The sequence below is a fragment of the Diabrotica undecimpunctata genome, chromosome 10, assembly GCF_040954645.1.
Source record: "Diabrotica undecimpunctata isolate CICGRU chromosome 10, icDiaUnde3, whole genome shotgun sequence".
NCBI lineage: Eukaryota > Metazoa > Arthropoda > Insecta > Coleoptera > Chrysomelidae > Diabrotica > Diabrotica undecimpunctata.
Window position 1 is genome coordinate 10,957,880 of NC_092812.1, and position 20,843 is coordinate 10,978,722.

General features: G+C 35.8%; 4 protein-coding genes across 5 annotated transcripts in view; 3 read left to right on the forward strand and 1 right to left on the reverse strand.

The window, feature by feature from the left end:
* LOC140452452 (uncharacterized) overlaps positions 1-20,843 on the reverse strand; it is a 75,238-nt gene that overhangs the window by 24,135 nt on the left and 30,260 nt on the right. The gene's annotated exons all lie outside the window — the stretch shown is intronic.
* On the forward strand, positions 2,685-3,512 carry LOC140451615 (uncharacterized). Its single transcript, XM_072545461.1, has one exon. It carries the CDS (start codon positions 2,685-2,687, stop codon positions 3,510-3,512), a length of 828 nt encoding a protein of 275 aa, XP_072401562.1.
* Positions 4,231-5,271, forward strand: LOC140451616 (uncharacterized). Its single transcript, XM_072545462.1, has one exon. It carries the CDS (start codon positions 4,231-4,233, stop codon positions 5,269-5,271), a length of 1,041 nt encoding a protein of 346 aa, XP_072401563.1.
* On the forward strand, positions 6,062-7,672 carry LOC140451617 (uncharacterized). Its single transcript, XM_072545463.1, has one exon. The coding sequence runs from the start codon at positions 6,062-6,064 to the stop codon at positions 7,670-7,672; it is 1,611 nt and encodes a 536-aa protein (XP_072401564.1).

The window sequence follows — 20,843 nt, forward strand, 5'->3', positions numbered from 1 at the left end:
GTGCTTAGACGGTAAGAAAGCTATACTTTCCTTCCTCGGTCACTCCTGGAGTGCCACAACCCATATTAGTTCTTATAAAACGTCTACATAGACAATATAATCTAGTATACTTTTTACATTCCTGCTCCATTGGATGGTACTAGTAGTAGGGAGTATTTACCACCAGTAGATCGTTAATACAAAATTCTAGAACTTTCTCTATTTTATTTTATGCGATATTTTCCTGTATTATTTGGATATTTTCTTATTTTTCTATGCATATCTTACATTACTATTTTTATGTTATTTCTTTTTGGTATGTATATATGCTTTTCTTTAATTTATAGGTTTTAATAGTTTGTTACGCCACTGTCAAAATATTTATTTAGCCAAAAGTGTTGTTTAGCTTTTGATAGTGACATTGAGTCTTGTTCATGTCTTGTCATTATTAATTTTTATTACTGTCATAAGAGACGTCATTTTAATATTAGTTAAAAGATTCAAATGTTGTTTCTTTTTGCAGGTAATGTAATTTTAATTTAATATTGTACAACTAATAATAAAGTTGTTCTTTTTAGAAAGAGACGCAATTGAGTTTTTTTAATGAAACTTTGCATTACAAAAAAAAACATTAGATATAGACCTTCTCTAAGATTTGTTCTAAAATGTCCATTGAAACACCAGTTGTGGATATTAGACATTCTTCAGTGTGAACACTTTGCTGTACCAATGTAAAATCGTTGAAGTATACATATTTCCATCTTCATCTATATACTTTTTGAAAAGCTGCTGTAGCCTGTAATGGTTACAGCATTACAGGTCATGATTGGAATTATTTTGCATATCAATTGGCATTAAAAAGATTTAATTTTCCTCGGTCTGAATTGAGGTTATGGTGATAAATTAAAATCTTAGTTTTGCCATTTGAACTTAAATTATAAGCAAAAATGAATGTGAGAGATTATGAAGCTCATATTGACTTAATGGGAGATAAATACTGCTCCAAACAGCCATACAGATGTAACATTAAAGACAGAAATTAATAATAAAATTGTTACCCCACAGTCACAACTTTTTCTATTGATTGAGGACTTAATCGTAGAAACTAGAAATTGTAAATACTTTTTCACTTCAGAGATGGATGGCAACATTTACTTCTTGGAAAAGAGTTCTTAGTATACTTAGATCACAAACATTTAGAAAATTTATACATAAAAGCTAGAACTGATAAAGAATTTGGAGACTTAACATTCTACTTATTTCAATATAATTTTAAAGTAAAGTATAATTCCAGGAAAATATAACCCAGAAGCAGACTCTTTTTAAGCCGAAATCCAGTTCTAGAACCAACGCTCAAATGTTGATCTACAAAATACTACTAATAAATACAGGTTCAAGAATGACATATATTATAAAAAGTCAAAAAGAAAAGACAACATTATTTTATCAGAAGATATAAGTAAAGCCTTATTTACACCTTTTAGTAGACTATGGGAATTGCGTTTTAGATTTTCGAACAAGAATAAACATAATTACAGCCTGACATCCCTACGAGATCAAGGGCAGTGTTGTAAAAACAACCTGTATAATATTGTAATCGTATAGTTATTTTATCAAATTGTGCGCTCAGGTCGTCAGCTCTCGTGTTAACGTGTGTGCGACTGATTTCCTACATCAGGGACCCGTCCTCCCCTCGTTATATAACTTAGGAGACAGTGCCAATTTGCCTCTCGGCAAGTGAAGGCCGGGTGTGTGTGTGATCCCGAAAAGTACGTAAGCCGCGTATGCGCTATCGTGAGCCGGTGTTTTCAGTGTTTTGTGTTAAAACGTATATAGTTGGGTCTCTCTCAATTTTATCATTTCATGTATATCTGTTACTGCCTCCCCGCACTCACTGTAAAGCTAATATTTGTATAACTCTTTATGTAATAATCAGAATTGCGATAATTGTCAATGTTTGAACCAGCCCTTAAGTCTATTGTGTAAATACATCGAAGGAAAATACCTCTTAATTGTTTTATTGCTTCAGTGGTCCTTAATAAATATTTTGAAGCAATTAGGTGTTCAAATAAGCCTCTCTTAAATGTGGATAGTTTGGCAACAAAGTTTACCCTTTCCAACATTTGTGGTCTCTTCGAACCGGATATTGTTTATCGCAATTCCTCTTCCGATTTTCTTCATAAATCAAATTAATTTTCTCTTATTTAATTCTTTTCCCACAAAAATTAAAATAAAACTCATTACTAAGTGCTCTTCACAAAATAGAACTTTGCATAAAAACATAAGATAAACAATCTCACGGCACATGGAACATTACGTCACCACGCAAGTGTTTGAAGTGTTTCCTCCCAAAATTCTTAGATTTATCGCTCTTCGCCGGCCGGTATCAAGTAAAATTGCTGACAAGAAACATGTGATGTGAATATGGATTTATGGATTTTTTAGATTCATTTCTATTTGGTGAGTTCGTTCCAAGATATATTTTTATAATCACGCGTACAGGGACATTCAAAAGTTCGAACGCATATTATTAGTATACGGGACGAGTTTATATTTCGCAGCATTCGTACAGACATTATTTTCTGAGACTCTTGTTTATTATACGGGGTGGACTAAGCTGTGTTTTAGACTCTAAAATTTTTTATTTCTCCTGTATCTCTCATAGATAAATATCTCGCAAAGCTTTCGATACATTTCTAACCGCAATGGATCAATTAAAGAAACAACGCAAACCGTTGAAATCAAAAATCTCTCGTATCTCTAATTGGTTAAGGGATAACTCTGCTCAAGAAACGGATCCCTTGCAGTTCCAACTCCGTCGTACTGAACTAACGAATTGTTACGCCAAATATGATGACCTCATGGATCAGATTGAGGAACTGGACGAAGCAAACACTGAAGAACGCGATAGGGAAGAAATTGAAGAAAAGTACTTCTCAACTCTAGCAGGTCTTCAACATAGAATGGAGATGCTCCAACCTCTTTCACACCAGTCCAGTTCCACTTCTGCACGTTTAGCTAGTGCTAAAGTGACTCTTCCCGAAATTAAAATTCAAACTTTCTCAGGATGCTTCTCAGAATGGAGTGCATCCTATCAGCTCTTCGAGACGTTAATTATTAATAACCCGGAACTCAACAACGTCCAGCGTTTTGTTTATCTCAAATCTTTTCTACGCAACGAACCTCTCCAGTTGGTAGAAAACATCCAAGTTTTAGAAGAAAACTTCCAAATCGCGTTAGACACTCTTCGAAATCGCTACGAAAACAAATCGCCCGTAATTAGTTTGCATATACAGCGTCTTTTGAAAGTTCCATCCTTAGTCAAAACTAATGCAAAGGCCTTACGTGAATTTTTGGTCACCGCAAAACAGACCTTACTCGCGCTAAAAAATATGAATGTACCCATCGAGCATTGGGATCTCTTATTAATAGAAATATTTTTGCAAAAAGTGGACTTTACTACTCACCGGTCTTTCGAATACGAGTTAGGGTCAAAAGATAGTCCCACGCTAAATCAATTCTTTGATTTTTAGAAAAAAAGTGTGACATTATGTAAAAGTTAAACTCCTCAGATAATAACGATAAAAAAGTTATTAAAACTCACTCTAAAACGGTTCTCTTCTCTTCGGCAAGTAATAAAAATAACTCGTACTCCAAAACATGCGTATTTTGTAATAATGCTACACACACTATTTATGCATGCACAAAATTTGCTAATCTTTTCTTACAGGATAAGTATAAATTTGTTAATGAAAACAAACTATGTCGCAACTGTTTAGGAACTAAACACTTTTCTCAAAATTGTTCGTCTCAACGTTCATGTAGTATATGCAAGAAAAGGCATCACACACTCTTGCACAATGACCATGAAAATAGCTCTTCTTCTAGTAGATCTTTTCAACGACAAAATCACGCAACCTCTCGCAATGTACAAAACACTTGGTCTGATGGTGAAGCCGGTCCAAGTAATTCTGTCTCTCTCTCTGAATCTCAAACTTCTCAGGTCTCAAATGTGATGTGGTCTCAACTTCTCTCTCTGCTCTGTCAATAAAGCAGGATGTTCTGCTGGCAACCGCTCTAGTCACTATTTATTCAAAGCATGGCGTACCCATACACGCTAGATGTATTTTAGATAGTGGATCTCAGTCGTCATTTGTCTCTAAAGATTTGGTTCAAAAATTAAATCTCTCTCCTTACAGCAAAAGGTTACAAATCTCTACTATCTCTGAACATAGTTCATTCTCGAACAAAATGGTCGATCTAGAAATTTTTCCATACAAAAGAAATGGTAATGGTTTCAAAATCTCCTGTGCTATTTTAGACAACATAACTTGTAGACTCCCCCAGGTATCCATAAACAGAAGTAAATTTAATATTCCCTCTACAGTCACTCTCGCAGATCCCACCTACTCTGTCCCTGGAAATATAGATCTTCTTCTTGCCAGTGACATATATAGCGAGTTGTTATCGGATGGTTTAATACGTTTAGGTAAAGGACTCCCTGTTCTCCAGAACACACGCTTAGGGTACATTATGTTTGGTGCTTTACCTCCTTACGCATTTCACAAAGGAATTTATCGGTCACAGTTGTCCCCTACACAGTCAAATGTCTCTTTATTTGTCCAGTCCATATCTGAGGAAGATAAGCTCGATAATATAATTCGACAATTCTTCGAAGTCGAAGAAGTGACCCCCTCTGTTAAAATCTCCTCCTCTGAGGATCTGGCTGAACAAATATTCACTGAAACAACTCAAATTCTACCTTTTGGTCGGTTTCAGGTAAAGCTTCCTCTCATTTCTGAAACAGCACATAAAATGCTGGGCAATTCTTACAATATGGCTAGGAAAAGGTTTATTAGTTTAGAAAATAAACTCTTAAAACACGAAAATGTATACTCTCAATATAAAGCATTCATCAATGAATATGTTTCTCTTGGACATGCCAAAAAGGTTCCTCTTTCTCTCACAAATGTGCACTTAGAAAATAAATACTTTTTACCTCATCACTCTGTCATAAAAGAAGAATCATTAACTACCAAATTACGGGTGGTTTTTGATGGCTCCATGAAAAGTTCCAGTGGCTATTTTCTTAATGACATCCTGTTGAAAGGAAAAACTCTTCAACATTCGACATTCTCCTTCGGTTTAGATTGTATACCTATGTCTTCACTTCCGACATACAAAAAATGTACAGGCAGGTACAAATTCATCCTGATCACACATTCCTGCACAATATCCTCTGGCGGGATTCTCCAGAACAGGACATCGAATGTCTTGAGCTTCAAACCGTAACTTATGGAACAAAAAGCGCAAGCTTTCAAAGTACTCGTTGTTTGATGGAATTAGCTAAAACTCATCAAAACAACTACCCATTGGCCTCCGATGCTCTCTTAACAGGCTGCTATGTAGATGACATTCTATATATGGTGCCAATGACACGCAAACTCTTCTTAAGGCTCATAATGAGATAACTGACCTACTTAACAAGGCATGCATTTCTCTTCATAAATGGTGCTCTAATTCAAAAATGTTTTTAGAAAATGTTTCTACTCTCTCTACAAACTCTGCCTATGTTATTTCACCAGAGAACCAGAATGCTTCTAATAAGGTTTTAGGTCTCTGTTGGAACCCCAGTACTGATACATTTTCAATTTCTGTACCTCAATTATCAATAAAGGATAATTACACAAAAAGGGAAGTACTCTCTATTATCGCTCAAATTTTTGATCCACAAGGGCTCATTACTCCCGTAACTGTTCTTGCTAAAATTATTATGCAAAAAATTTGGATTTCTAAAATTAATTGGAATGACTACGTGGATTCAAATATTTTAAATGAATGGTTGAAGTTTATAACTGATCTCGCTGCTCTCAAAGACATAAGCATACCCAGATGTCTTTTCTCATGTCATGAAATTTCTTCTATTGAAATTCACTCTTTTTCTGACGCAAGTTTGAAAGCATATGCTGCTTGTTGTTATATACGGGTTATCTACAAATCAAACAATGTCTCGTGCTCTCTCATTGCTTCGAAAAGTCGTATTGCTCCTTTAAAGACCATAACGCTTCCAAGGCTGGAACTTATGGGTGCTTTATTGGCTAGCAAGCTCACCACAAAGGTGGTTGATATCATAAAGGATAAATTGCCCTCTATTACCTCTATAAACATGTGGAGCGATTCTGAGATAGTTTTGGCGTGGCTCAGATCACATCACTCCAGATGGAATCAATTTGTCGCCAACAGGGTAGCTCAAATTCAAGAAAATTCTTCTCACTCTCATTGGAGACACGTAAAGTCTAAAGACAACCCTGCTGACATCCTCTCCAGAGGAATGATGCCCTCTAACATACTCAACTCCACTCTTTGGTTTCACGGTCCCCAGTTTTTGCAAACATTTGACCTAAATTTGTCTGAATATAGTCCTAAGTTTAATTCTGATAAATTACCAGAAGAAAGAAAAGTTGTTCGTCGCACTCGAAGTGCTCAATTTGATTTCTTTGTCATGCTTTCTGAAAGGTTCTCCAGTTTCACGAAATATGTAAGGACTATAGCTTATGTACTCAGATTTGGTAATAACGCAAAGTCTGGCACTCAAAAATTATCCGGTGCACTTGAAGTATCTGAACTTCAAAATGCCAAAATGAAAATTATAAAATTATTGCAAAAATCAAGTTTCTCCTCAGAAATTGCTGATCTCAAAGGCAATAAGATTATTTCTAATAAGTCTCTCTTACAATTTGCTCCTTTTCTTGACAAAAATGAAATGCTCCGTGTAGGTGGACGTCTCAGGTATTCCGAAGTTACCTTTGATCAAAAATATCCTCTCCTCCTCCCCTCGAAAAATCATGTTGTTCGTCTAATTCTCAAAAAAGAACATCTTAGGCTCCATCATGCAGGTCCTCAGAATACTCTCTCTCAAGTTCGCCTTAGATATTGGCCCTTGAATGGTCTACGGGAGATTAAGAGGATAGTCCACGAATGTCATGTTTGTTTCAAGTTTAATGCCAAACCCTTAGCTCAAATCATGTCTGATTTACCTAAGGAATGCTTATGCTCTGCTCAAGTTTTTGCTCATGTAGGTTTGGATTTTGGTGGTCTCTTTCTAATAAAGGCCTCTAAACTTCGTAAAAGTCCCTTGATAAAGTCATACATAGCTCTATTTGTCTGTATGTCCACACGTGCGGTTCATATAGAATTAGTCAGTGGGCTCACAACAGAAGCGTTTCTTCTTACTCTTAAGCGCTTTATCAGTCGAAGAGGTCTCCCTCAGACTATATTCTCTGATAATGCGACAAACTTTCTGGGGGCTAAAAATCAGTTATTCGAACTCTATTTCTTGAAAAATAAGGAAACTAACTCTTCTATTCAGGCATTTTTAGCCTCCTCTCAAATTCGGTGGAAAGCAATACCACCTCGATCTCCTCATCATGGAGGACTCTGGAAGAGCGCTATAAAGAGCGCTAAACATAATATCTATAGATTGTTGGGCAATCTCAAAATTACATTCGAGGAATTCAGTACCGTGCTTACCCAAATTGAAGCCGTACTTAATTCTCGGCCCATTTGTGCCCTCTCTAATGATCCCTCCGATTTCACATATCTTACCCCTGGTCACTTCCTAATTGGAAGGTCTCTCACCTCGCTACCCGACCAGGAGTATACATCTATCCCGGAAAATAGACTTAGCATCTGACAAAATCTCTCTAAGCTCCAGCAACTTTTTTGGAAAAAGTGGTCGACTGATTATCTGAATCGACTTCAAAATCGTCCAAAATGGTTTCTCCCATTCAAAAATTTAGAACCCAATGACCTTGTGTTAGTTAAAGAAGATAATCTCCCTCCTCTCTACTGGTCATTGGCACGAGTGATGGATGTCTTTCCGGGTAAAGATGGCCGAGTGAGAATTGCATCTGTTAAAACTAAGGATGGGATTTTCAAACGCACGATAACAAAATTGTGTCCCCTTCCTGGTGAAGGATTATGTTAATGTTATTAGGTTTAGTACTTTTACTCATATGTTGTTTGTATACTATTACTCATATTGTTTTTTTTATGTACTCTTTTCTTTTTAATGCTTTTTATAATGTTAAAGCTAGTGCTTCAACTGGGGGCAGTATGTTGTAAAAACAACCTGTATAATATTGTAATCGTATAGTTATTTTATCAAATTGTGCGCTCAGGTCGTCAGCTCTCGTGTTAACGTGTGTGCGACTGATTTCCTACATCAGGGACCCGTCCTCCCCTCGTTATATAACTTAGGAGACAGTGCCAATTTGCCTCTCGGCAAGTGAAGGCCGGGTGTGTGTGTGATCCCGAAAAGTACGTAAGCCGCGTATGCGCTATCGTGAGCCGGTGTTTTCAGTGTTTTGTGTTAAAACGTATATAGTTGGTCTCTCTCAATTTTATCATTTCATGTATATCTGTCACTGCCTCCCCGCACTCACTGTAAAGCTAATATTTGTATAACTCTTTATGTAATAATCAGAATTGCGATAATTGTCAATGTTTGAACCAGCCCTTAAGTCTATTGTGTAAATAAATCGAAGGAAAATACCTCTTAATTGTTTTATTGCTTCAGTGGTCCTTAATAAATATTTTGAAGCAATTAGGTGTTCAAATACGCCTCTCTTAAATGTGGATAGTTTGGCAACAAAGTTTACCTTTTCCAACAGGCAGTCTTTTTTTTATTTCGCGCTTCTTGCGAAAAAAACAGGCGAAAGAATGTCGAAGTCCTTTGCGCCTCAGATAAATAGACGTCAGATGTTCAGCTTAAGATCCAAGGTTAAGGGAGTTTATATCAAAGCGAAAGAACATTTTTCTTCCTTTTTCATTTGGGAGTCAAGTCCAGGCCAACAGTTTTATTGGCCAGCCAGAAAAAAGAAGTGGAGTTGAAGTGTTTGTTTTTAAGCTTGAGGGAACTGAACTATATTATGGTTTTCTTAATTTCTGGATTATCTTTTGTTATCAATATGTTGAAACATGCCCAGCTATCTCCTTACAAGAGCAAAGCTAACACGAATAAACAGAACAATGATTACAAAAGGTAGAAAACAATAGCAAGTAGTCAAATTTGAGCACTTTATTATGGAAAAATTATTAATCATGCAGACATTTAGTGCGAAGAAAAACAACAATTAAAAATAAACAAATCTCTATGATTTAAAATTTAGTTAATTATTTGAATAATACAAAATACTTCATAACAACTTAACATCATATAGGTATTTCTTCGATTATTTCATGTATTTTTACTTTATTATTTTATTTTTATTTCAGGTTTTCATTTCTGGGGATTCTTCTTTTCTTCAGCTTATTTTTTCGGCATTTTGACTTTTTTTTTTCTTCTTTTTTAAACAGTTTTAAAACCCGTCACAAATAAAAACAAAATATATTTAATACGACACGCGAATTTCTCTTTATCCACCTGTTTTTTATTGTATAATTATATTAATAATATGTTGTATAAGTAGGGGAAAGGCGTGTACCTTGGGACGGTTTTACCTTGGGACAATCATTATAAAAATGTAACCGTTGTAGCGAGAAATCTGAGAAATTTGTAATATGATGGCAACACTGTCTCCACTTACATCAAACATTCGCGTTTCCGTCAGCAGCCATTTGATGTGACGACAAGTGTAAAACGTTTTGGTGTCCGTGAAGTAAATTTTATCCATCTTTATAAAATAATAGGAAAAGCACGGTAAGAACTATTGGTTGAATTTTTTCGGCGTATTTCGTCTTTATATATTTAATGCTCACTGTAAACTATATTTTATGAGAAAAAACTTTACTTTAAATTGATGAGGTTAGATTTAGTAAAACATGTGCTTGGTTGTACCTTGGGACGTTGTTATGGTTGTACGTAGGGACTTGTCCCAAGGTACAACCAGATATTTTTCTTCACCGTGTTAATGTTAATCTTATTGTTGCAGATGGGAAGAAGTGCTACAGGAAAAAAAAGGGTGAAACCAGATGCAGAAGCATTAGAAGCAGCTGCCAATGAGATACTGGCGCATAGTCGACCTTTGAGAGAAATAGCTAATCTGTATGGTGTTTCAAAAAGTACTCTTGGTAGGCATATTCAAAAACATAAAGTGTCTATGAAAGCGACTTTCAAGTATGAAGCGAATAATTCAACACGCAAAGTCTTCAGTACTGAACAAGAAAACGAACTGCTCACTTACATTATCAAAGCTGCACAGTGGAACTATGGCGTCACTGTTGAAGAAATGCGAAAACTAGCATATCAGTACGCCAAACTCAACAATGTGAACTACCCTGAATCATGGGATAATAATAAAACTGCTGGTAGACAATGGTACCGATGTTTTAGAACTTCTTATAATAACAAAATATCTCTTCGGAAGCCTGAAGCCACAAGCTTAGGTCGAATGGCCTGTTTCAACAAGCCAAACGTTTTAATATTTTTTGATAAATTGGGAGAAATTTATTCGAGATTAAAGTTAACACCTCAAAATGTGTGGAATCTCGATGAGACCGGCTGCCCTACTGTTCACAAGCCAGTTCGTGTGCTTGGCGATATAAAAGCTAAGCAAATTGGAGCAGCTACTTCTGGCGAGAGGGGTATTAATGTTACTATGATAGCCTGCGTTAGCGCTGCCGGAACATTTATTCCACCAGGTATAATTTTTCCACGTGTTCACTTCAAAGAGCACATGATTAACAACGCACCACCTGGAACTATTGGTATGGCAACTTCTAGTGGTTGGTCCAATGCTGAATTGTTCGTTGAATATCTTCAACATTTCATTTCAGTTGTGAAGCCATCTCCTGAAAATAAAGTGTTGCTTATCCTCGACAACCACGAAAGCCACCTCTCATTGGCTGCTATACACATAGCTAGGGATAATGGAATAGTAATTTTAACCTTTCCTCCGCATACCAGTCACAAACTTCAGCCGTTGGATAGGTCTGTGTTTGGGCCATTTAAAAATTATTTCAATAATGCTAGCAAAGAATGGATGCTGAACCATCCGGGAAAGCCTATATCTATTTACGACATGTCAGAGCTGATAGGAAAAGCATTCCCATTGGCGTTTACCCCAAATAACATTTCGTCAGGTTTCAAAGTAGCAGGTATATGGCCATTTAATGCAAACGTGTTCGGAGACCATGAGTTCTTACCAGCTGAGGTGACCAACAGGCCATATGAACCAAAACAAACTGATATTGAAGAGACAGAACTTATGGAAGTTGATGAAGCCATACCATCAACAAGCAGTGCGCCATGTTCCACTACTGGAATGACCCCTGAACAAATTCGCCCATTTCCGAAGGTTCCACCGCGTAAGACTGGTGGAAGGGGAAGGAGACCGGGAAGATGTATGATTGTCACAGACTCACCGGAGTTGCAGAAAATCAAGGAGCAGAAAATTAAAATATGTAAGCCAGTCCCGAGGAAAAAAGAGGCAGTCAAAAGAGCACTATACCCTGGCCGCTTAAAACATGGAATCCAAGGTCGCATGATCACTCAATGCAAGAATCGACAGGCGCTCGAAACTAGACCTTATGGGAAACTGTTTACACCGTCATTATTTGTGTCATGATACTATAACTTAAATGTTTTATGTATCATGATTTGTGTTTCACTTTCGCTGGCTGGTGAATTTTGTGAAAATGTTTAAAATTAATGTACATCAATAACCTCTAAAAAACGGTATAAATATATTATAGCAACATTGTTAGTTCGTTTTTGTTAAGCGGTGTAAACGTGGGAAAAGTGGTAACATAGGAAGAGGAATATTTAAGAGTGCGTGCCACTCACATGATCATTCCATCTTTTCAGCGGCTCAACTATAGTTGTATCTTCTTCTTCGTCTGAAGATGAAGACGAGCTCGAGCTTAAAGACATCTCTGATGGAAGCAGATTTGACTCAAGTTCCGAAGATGAAGATGTTCCTGATTTCTTTCCATCAGACAAAGTTGCACTCAATTTTACCATTGGCAGCTGGGTTGTGGTAAAATTTGAAGTCACTGGAAAAGCTACATCCACTGATGTTTACTATGCTGGTTTGGTTCAAGAAAGCATAAACCAAGAAGTTACTGTGAAGTTTCTCCGAAAACGGAAAGTTTATTTTGTCTTCCCAAATGTTGAAGATATTGCCGTCGTGAAGCATTCAAGCATAGTGAAAGTGTTGCCTGTGCCCAAAATACGGCGAGGATTTCATTCATTCAACATTGCCTTTCCACAAAATATTTCTTTTAAATAATATATAAATACAATAAAATACTTTTATTGGTTTTTTCATCATTAAAAAAGTTATTTCAATATTTGTTTTATTTATATAAATACAGTCAGTTCATGTCCCAATGTACAAACAACACTGTCCCAAGGGTAAACTACAGGTTGAACCTTGGGACTAATATCACTGTACACTTATATGGTAATTACTGATTTACTCGTTGGTTATTATCGATATTTTTAATATCAGTCCAGTGCCTAAATCTTCATTCTTTTACATGGATCAAATACATTTCAGTTTCAGATGAAAGAAAAAAACATAAAAATTTAAAAGTAAATTTTGTCCCAAGGTACACGCTTTTCCCCTAAACATAAAGCATTAATATTTTAAGAACTAATAGCTCGGGTTCATTCGGAAAAATATTCCCATGAGATTTGTTTACATAATCCCTTTCATGTGATACCCCAAAATTAGGTTGAAGAGGTCGCTCAGGCAAAAAATTGTTGAAAATGTTTTAAACAACTTTTTTTAAACAAAATTATAACAATAAAATTTTTTGGCTCAGGCAAATTTTTTTCAATTTTTTGGGTCAATCTGAACAAAACGAGTTTTCTGTAGATTTTTGTAAACTTGATCGTTTTTAAATAATTTAAAACTGAGAAAATCGCTAAATTACGATTTGATAGGCCCAAAAACACATTCAAACCTTGTTCTGTCATTTCCCGATAAGTATTTTGGGCCTGTTTCATTTTAAAATATTGTTTTTGAATCGTTAATAAAGCGCTTATGACAGGACAGGATTCATTTCTGAAGGGAGCTTGCTCTCTTGGCTGCAGCATCTAATGCATTTGTTAATCTGTTGTTGATGATCTTTGTGAATATCTTGTATATGATTGGTAGTAGACATAGGTCTGTCGTTTTTGATATCCACTTTGCTACCTTATTTATAAATTATATATGCTGTATTCCAGTGGTGTGGTATGCTTCTAGATCTTAAGCAGTTCGTAAATATGCTTGCTAAGATTTTCCAGGTTTTTTTGCTAGCATATTTAAGCAGTTCCACTGTTATGCCAACTATTCCAGCTGCTCTACCGCTTTTCATTTTCGTAACTGTCGATTCTACTTCTTCCGGAAGGACTTCTGGTACATCTTCTTGGTTACAGATTGCTTCTTTAAGTTGTAATTTGGATTGTATTATTTAATTTCTGTCTGTAATTCTGGTGTTTTCTCCTAGAGCAACAATTTGCTTTTTTCGAATAACTACTTTTCTTGTTTTCTTATAGTTTTTCCGGTTTTCGATTGTATTTTCTTATATCTTCCTTAATACTTTTCCTTATTGTCTTACAAAGTTCTGCAAATTCTCCGATTTCGTTGGCACTATGAAGGATGATTTCCATTAATTAACAGTTGTCGATTTGGTCATGTAATATTTCATCAATTGCCCTTTGGTCTTAGGTTTCTCTTAGATCGTTAATATTTATACCGGTTAGTTGGTTTTGTAATTTTACTCTATGTAATTTTATTTTTTCTATTTCAGATCTAGAACAATTTTTGCTCTAATTAGTCTATGGTCACTGCATGTTTGAAATTTATTTATTACACTGACATCTTTCATTGTAGCCATCTTGTTGGTTAAAATGAAGTCAACTTCGTTCTTGGTGGTTTCGTTCGGTGCCACCCAAGTCCATTTTATTTATGTTCGATTTTTTCTTAAAGAATGTGTTTGCAATTAGCTTGTTTTTGGTAGTATGCAAAATTAATATAACCAGTCTTTCTCTCGCACATCTCAAAGACGCACAAGGGTTGGTATTCATCTTTCGAAGAAAGTTTGGTCGAGTTGCAGAACTTCAATGCCAACTACCAGCCACTGGAAAAACTCTAAAACTCCCAGATGCTTCACGTTACCTTTTTTATCTGGCAACAAAAGACACAAAAGAGATTGTAACAGATAGTAAAATCGTAAAAATATCCTTTGTATGTTTTTGTATGTCTATGTTGTATGTCCTGTCCTGCAAAATCCACACATACTGCCAAGAAAACAAGGGAGTATCTCGAAAATTTACCATAAAAGGTTATAAGATTTGAGTTTGAACCTAAAACAACGAAAAAAAGCCATAGATAGCACTTTAGGAGACATAATCTAAAAGCGTAGAAGTAATAAATAGCCTTAAACCAGGGTGCAGATTAGTTTGAGGAGTCCAACTGAGTTAGTCGATGAGTTTTAGATGATAGCAATATATCATAACACAATCTAGTTGCTGTCGTGAAAATAAAACTAATCTCAGAAGACGATAAAACACTAATTAAAAAATAATGTCTTTTTCTTCTTCTTCTTTTTATATAGACATGACTCTGTCTGTTTTTCAATGTGCCTCCAGTAAGTTGTCATTCCATCGTTTGCGTGGTCTTCCTATTGTCTTGTTATTGGGGAACCGTCTTTTGCCGTCTTTATTACTCTATTTGTTGTCATTCGGCTTATATGATCGTTCCATTCTACTCTTCTATTTTTTACCCAGTTTTTGATGTTCTCCACCTTGCATCTATGTCGTATATCTGTACTTCTAGCTCTGTCCCATAGTGTCTTACCATCAATTTTTTTAAGTGTTTTCATCTCTGCTGTTTCTAACATCCTTTTTGTTCTCTCTATGTCAGGTCTTGTTTCTGCCGCGTATGTCATTATTGGTCTGATGACTGTTTTGTTAACTTTCTGACTGTTGCCTTTCGTTTCTTTCCCGATATTTTTATTTCTCCATATTGTTTCGTTTAGGCTGCCTGCGGCTCTGTTTACTCTATTCACTTGATCTTCCACTTCGGTTTCGAGCTTTCCGTAGCTAGATAATGTGATGCCTAGATATTTAAACTCCATCACTTGCTCTAAGATCTGACCTTCCAGCTCCAATTTACATCTTAGTACATTTTGCATTTTGTCTTTGTTGGGGAAATTAACATGTTAAATTTAAAATTAAAAAAATTAAAAAAATAATGTGAATGGTAATTTGCAAAAAACACTTACTGACAACAAAAAAAATTTGCACGTAAATAAAAAAGTATAAAATAATATAATAAAAAACACAACTGAAACCAGCTCAAGCATGCTTGACAAAACACATATTAAAGGCTAAAAAACAATGGATGACTAAGAATTAAATCCTTTAGATAGGAAAAAACCCGATAGATGAAATCAAATATGCTATCAAAAACAAAAAAAGATAATAAGACCGCTGGATGAAGTATTGGCAGAGGAGCAGTTAGGACAGCTCCTCTTAAGAAAACAAACCATGAATATCTGAATTTTTATAAGAGATGAAATTTTTGAGAGTAAAGTAATAAATATAAAGTTATTTGTAATGACGTATTCAATGATAACACAGTTAATAATTTTTCTTCCAAGATTTCCTTTAGCTGTGATGAATGGAAATTAACCTAGTAGGATAGACATCCCTTTACTTTCGAAAAAAAGTATTTACCACACAACCAGGGTAAAAATTGTAAAATCGTGCAATCTTGCAAAAATAAGCATAGTTTTAAATTCTTAACCTAAGCATTTAACCCTTCGGAGGTCGCGGTCATAAAGTGTACTATATAGGTCGCGGTGTATCTCAGAGATACATTCGTTTAAGTTTAATGTTTCAATACGATTGAAAAAAAACTGATCGAACTCAGAAGAAACGTTTATTTTGAACATAACTAATCAAAAAATAAGCGGATTTAAATTAATTTATTGTCAAGAGAAAATAAAATAAATGCAGTATTAAGAACATAACAAAATAAAAACATGTAATAACTACATGTACTAATCTAAGGCAAAAATAACCCAAACATATAATTCGATTTAGCTAAACTTAATAAGATTCATCAGCGGAAGGATTAGTAAAACGGTTATAACAACTGTTACAAACAATATTGCTATGCTTAAGACATAAGAATGTGGTACAACATTTACCATAGTATTTGGACAAACGCTTCGTCTTTGTAGCATAGCAAGAAAAACACCTTTTTCTTTTATTGTCCGTTTTGGCAACATCTGGATCTGCCCCACTGGTTGAACTTTTCTCCTTATGTTTCTGAACCTGAAGCTGCAATGGTCTGTGAATACCTGTAGTAATATCCGATCGCCGTTTTATTTGCTTTGACAATGAAGACAATTTTTCGAATGAAGAGTCTACGTCATATTTTTGAATTCTGATTTAGCATGCCAATGGACTGTGCGTTGATCCCAGCAACGTTCAAGACGACGTAAAATATCACCATAGGCCACCTTCTGCTGTTTCTGGCTACATTATACGAACCAACCATTTGGTCTACAGTGTCAACGCCTGATTTCGTCTTTTGTAATAATTGATTGTCTCTGGCTTGTGCGTATCTGAATTTACTACGTCATCGAAGTGCATACTAGATACTAAAATTACGTTTTTTCCCTTCTTCGACACATGCGATTCAAGAGTACAATCTTCACTTCAAGCAAAAAAGTTAGATTGTACTGGTCTGTTTGCCGTACTCACTAATTCAGGTGGTAGTTGACGTTTGTTTCTTCTGACTGTCCCTACATATGATAGTCTGTTCTTTTTCAAATCGCTGACGAGAGTTAGATCGGTGAACCAATTATCAGCAGTGATATTTCGTCCTGAATTATATATAGGTAGGTTCAGCTAATCTCTTGATCACATCTACTGGTTTATTGCTGACACGAAATGAACCTTCAGGCTACAGTCCTGCATAAATTTCCATATTGCCTGTGTGAAATAGCTTAGAATCAACCATGGAACAAATTTTAATCCCATATTTGTTAGGTTTTGATGGGATATATTGCCTAAATCCGCGAAAGCCTCGAAAGCTTGCCAACATCTCGTCTATAGTTACGTTTTGTCCCATAGAGTATTATTTTTTGCAATATTCTACAAATAGTGAAAAGATTTGTCTAAGAGCTGACAACTTAACAATCTTTAGCCGAGTCGTCTTGTCATCGAATCTTATACAGTTGTGAATAAATTTGAATCTTCGCATTGAAATCGTAAGTCTAAATAATTCCATTCCACTACCATCTGTTGCCCATAAATCTTTAGCCAAATTTAGTCGATTACTGTGGTGGAAGCCAACTAAATACAAAAGACCCAAAAATGATTTTAGTTCTATTTTCTCGGTTTGTTTAGCATTTCTTTATCTGGAATATCTACTTGAAATAAAGTCTATATATTTATTTGTATAATGTAAAATTAAATCTAAAAGTTCTTCTGACACGAAACAGCTCCAGCATTCATATTCATTTTTTGCAGTATTCCTTACTAGAGGCAATTGACACAGAAGATTTTGTTTCTGTCGTCTGATTTTATTTCCGTAAACTGTCTTTTTTCCCCACTTTGTTACTTTGTCTTTTCCGAAAAAATACTCCCCGTTTTCATATACCTTCTCTTCACTCTCCTCACTAGAAATATCTTGTTTGCTGTTTTCTGATCGCTCTTCTCATCGTCAGAATCGAGAAGCATATTCTCTTCAACATCCTTTGGATCATCATCATCATCATAAGTGGCTCGACAATCCGTTGTGGATCTTGGCCTGCTCACAAAGAAGTCGCCACTCCTGTCGATTCCTGGCAACTTCCCTCCATCTTCTAACCCCTAGAATATGTAGGTCTTCTTCCACATCATCAATCCATCTCATTCGTGGTCGTCCTCTGCTTCTTGTGCCCTCTGGTTTTGAAAATGTTAATCTCTTCGTGTATTCGTGATCTGACATCCGAGCAATGTGTCCAGCCCATCTAAGTCTCTGCACTTTAACGAATTTCACAATATCTGGATCGGTGTATAACTGATACAGTTCAAAGTTGTATCTTCGACGCCATAGCCCATTTTCATTTACGGCCCCAAAAATCTTTCTAAGAATTTTTCTCTCAAAAATACCAAGAAGTCTTTTATTATTTTGAGATAAGATCCACGTTTCAGCCCCATATATCAAAACTGGTCGTATTAAGGTCCTGTATATATTAAGCTTTAGTGCACGTTTTATATTTTTATTTTTTAAATGTCTCTGGAGGCCGTGAACAGTTCTGTTTGCTATTGCTATGCGTCTTTTTATTTCGTCGCTTGTCGTGTTTGTTGCGTTTACTAGCGATCCAAGATATGTAAATTCTTTGACTTGCTCAAAGGTATGGTTGTTAATTTGAATCCTTTGTTGGATATTTCGAGGGTTTTTAGAAACCAACATATATTTGGTTTTTTCCTCGTTTACCACAAGTCCTAATTCACTTGCTGCGTCCGCAAGCCTTGTAAAACACTGCACAATGTCTCTCATACTTCTGCCCACTATAACTATATCGTCAGCGAATGCGAGAATTTGCGTCGATCTATTAAAAATAGTTCCATTCATTCTAATATTTAATTGTCTGATTGCCTTTTCCAAGGCAATATTAAAAAGCAGACACGCCAACGCGTCTCCCTGTCTAAGACCATTATTAATGTCAAAGAACGTAGAATTTTCTCCTTCAATTCTAACGCATGAGCTTACGTTTTGCATTGTTAGGTGGGTCAACTTAACTAACTTAGGTGTGATCCCAAAGTCTATCATTGCATTATATAATGCAGTTCTTTTCACACTGTCATAGGCTGCTTTGAAGTCAATGAAGAGATGGTGTGTTTCTATGTTATATTCTAGTGACTTTTCTAGAATCTGCCTATGTGCTTGAATTTGATGTGTAGTTGACTTTCCAGCAGTAAATCCGCATTGATATTGACCAACAATATCCTTTGTAAAATGTTTAAGTCTTTCAGATAATACATTGCCGAAGATCTTATACGCAGATGCTAACAGAGTAATGCCTCTATAGTTCTTACACTCCAGTTGATCCCCCTTTTTATGCAATGGACATATTATTCCCTTCAGCCACTCTTCTGGTACCCATTCATTCTGCCATATAAGTACTATTAGTTTATGGATTGCTGCAAAAAGTTGATCACCACCTTTTTTATACATTTCCGAACAGATGTCATCGATTCCTGGGGCTTTATTGTCTTTGAGTTTTAGGATCGCATTTGACACTTCTCTTCTTGTTGGGTCTTCACTGTGTAGTTGACGTTGTATATTTTGTTCATTTTCTATATTGTTCTCTCCTTCAATATCGTTTATATTTAGATGTTCGCTGAAATGTTGTGCCCATCTGTTAAGAACTGAGTTTTTATCATGTAGAATTTCACCGTTAGTGTCTTTACAAATTTTTAATCGTGGTTTAAATTCTCGACGGCTAATATTTAAGGATTTGTAGTATTTCCTCGTTTCATTTTTATCGAATAAACTTTGTATCTCACTGAGAGTGTTCTGTTCGTATTCCCTCTTCTTACGTCGATGGATACGTTTTTCCTCTCTTCTAAGACGTCTATACTCTTCTTTTTTTTCTCCGTGTACAACCTGCGTCAATGGTTTTTTGATATGCTGCGTTCTTTCTATTTGTGGCCATTTCGCACTCATGATCAAACCAATGATTTCTTTTTTCTGACTTGGTTTTGCCCAATATTTCAACGGATTTTTGTAACACAATATCTCGTATATTTGCCCATAGTTGGTCAATATCTTCTTCTTCTTCTAAGTTTTTTGTCCTTATTTGGTCTTCTATTTGCTGTCTGTATACATTTGCAATGTCGGGATCTATATAATTAATAAACTAAAAAGTTTATTAATGTCGATTTTTTCTCTCCTTCTTCCCATCTCCTTTTTTAAATTGGATATTCTCTCTTTAAATCGTGTTTTAACTAGATAATGATCACTATCTATATTTGCTCCTCTAAAAGACCTAACATCTAATAAGTTAGAGCAGTGTCTTGCATCGATGATTATATGATCTATTTGGTTAATCGTTTCATTATCAGGAAATTTCCAAGTTCCCTTATGTATATCTTTATGGGGAAATCTTGTCCCAGCTATAACCATGTTCTTAGACATCGCAAAGTTTATGATTCTGAGACCGTTATCATTAGATTCTACGTGTAGGCTCTCTTTTCCGATGGTGGGCGAAAATATATTCTCTCTTCCGACTTTGGCATTAAAGTCTCCTGCTATTATTTTGATGTCATTTTTTGGGCACTGATCGTACTCTCGGTCTAGTGCCTCATAGAACATGTCTTTTTCATTATCCTCTTTTTCTTCCGTTGGAGCATGGATGCTAATAATGCTAATATTAGCGAACTTCCCTTTAAGTCTTATTCGACATATCCTATGATCAATAGCTTTGAAATCGATTACACTATGTTTGACCTTGCTGCTTACAATAAATCCGGTACCAAATTCGTGTCGGGTAGGATGTCCACTGTAGTAAATATTGCAGTTATTTTTTTCCAGGATGCCTGAACTAATCCACCTCATTTCCTGTAAAGCAATGATATCTGCTTTGGCATTATTCATTTCTTGTATGAGCAGAGCAGTGGCTCCAGGCTGATAAAGGCTTCTTACGTTCCAGGTGCAAATCTTTAAATCATTATCCTTATTTCGTTTGCGAGTTCGTCGTAGGTTAGACAGTCCGGTTTCCTTCTTTGTAGCTCTCATAACAAAAGGTTTTTTACAGGGTTGGGTAGTTAACCCAGCGCCAAACCCCCTTTTCGGAGGGCCATTTCACCCGCTCTCGTCAGTTCCCGACCCAACTTTCCACCCGGGTTGGGTACCGGATCTCCAGTCGGG

Excerpts from the sequence above, each read along its gene's own strand:
- LOC140451615 (XM_072545461.1), top strand. The coding sequence starts at position 2,685 with ATGGATCAATTAAAGAAACAACGCAAACCGTTGAAATCAAAAATCTCT.
- LOC140451616 (XM_072545462.1), top strand. The coding sequence starts at position 4,231 with ATGGTCGATCTAGAAATTTTTCCATACAAAAGAAATGGTAATGGTTTC.
- LOC140451617 (XM_072545463.1), top strand. The coding sequence starts at position 6,062 with ATGGGTGCTTTATTGGCTAGCAAGCTCACCACAAAGGTGGTTGATATC.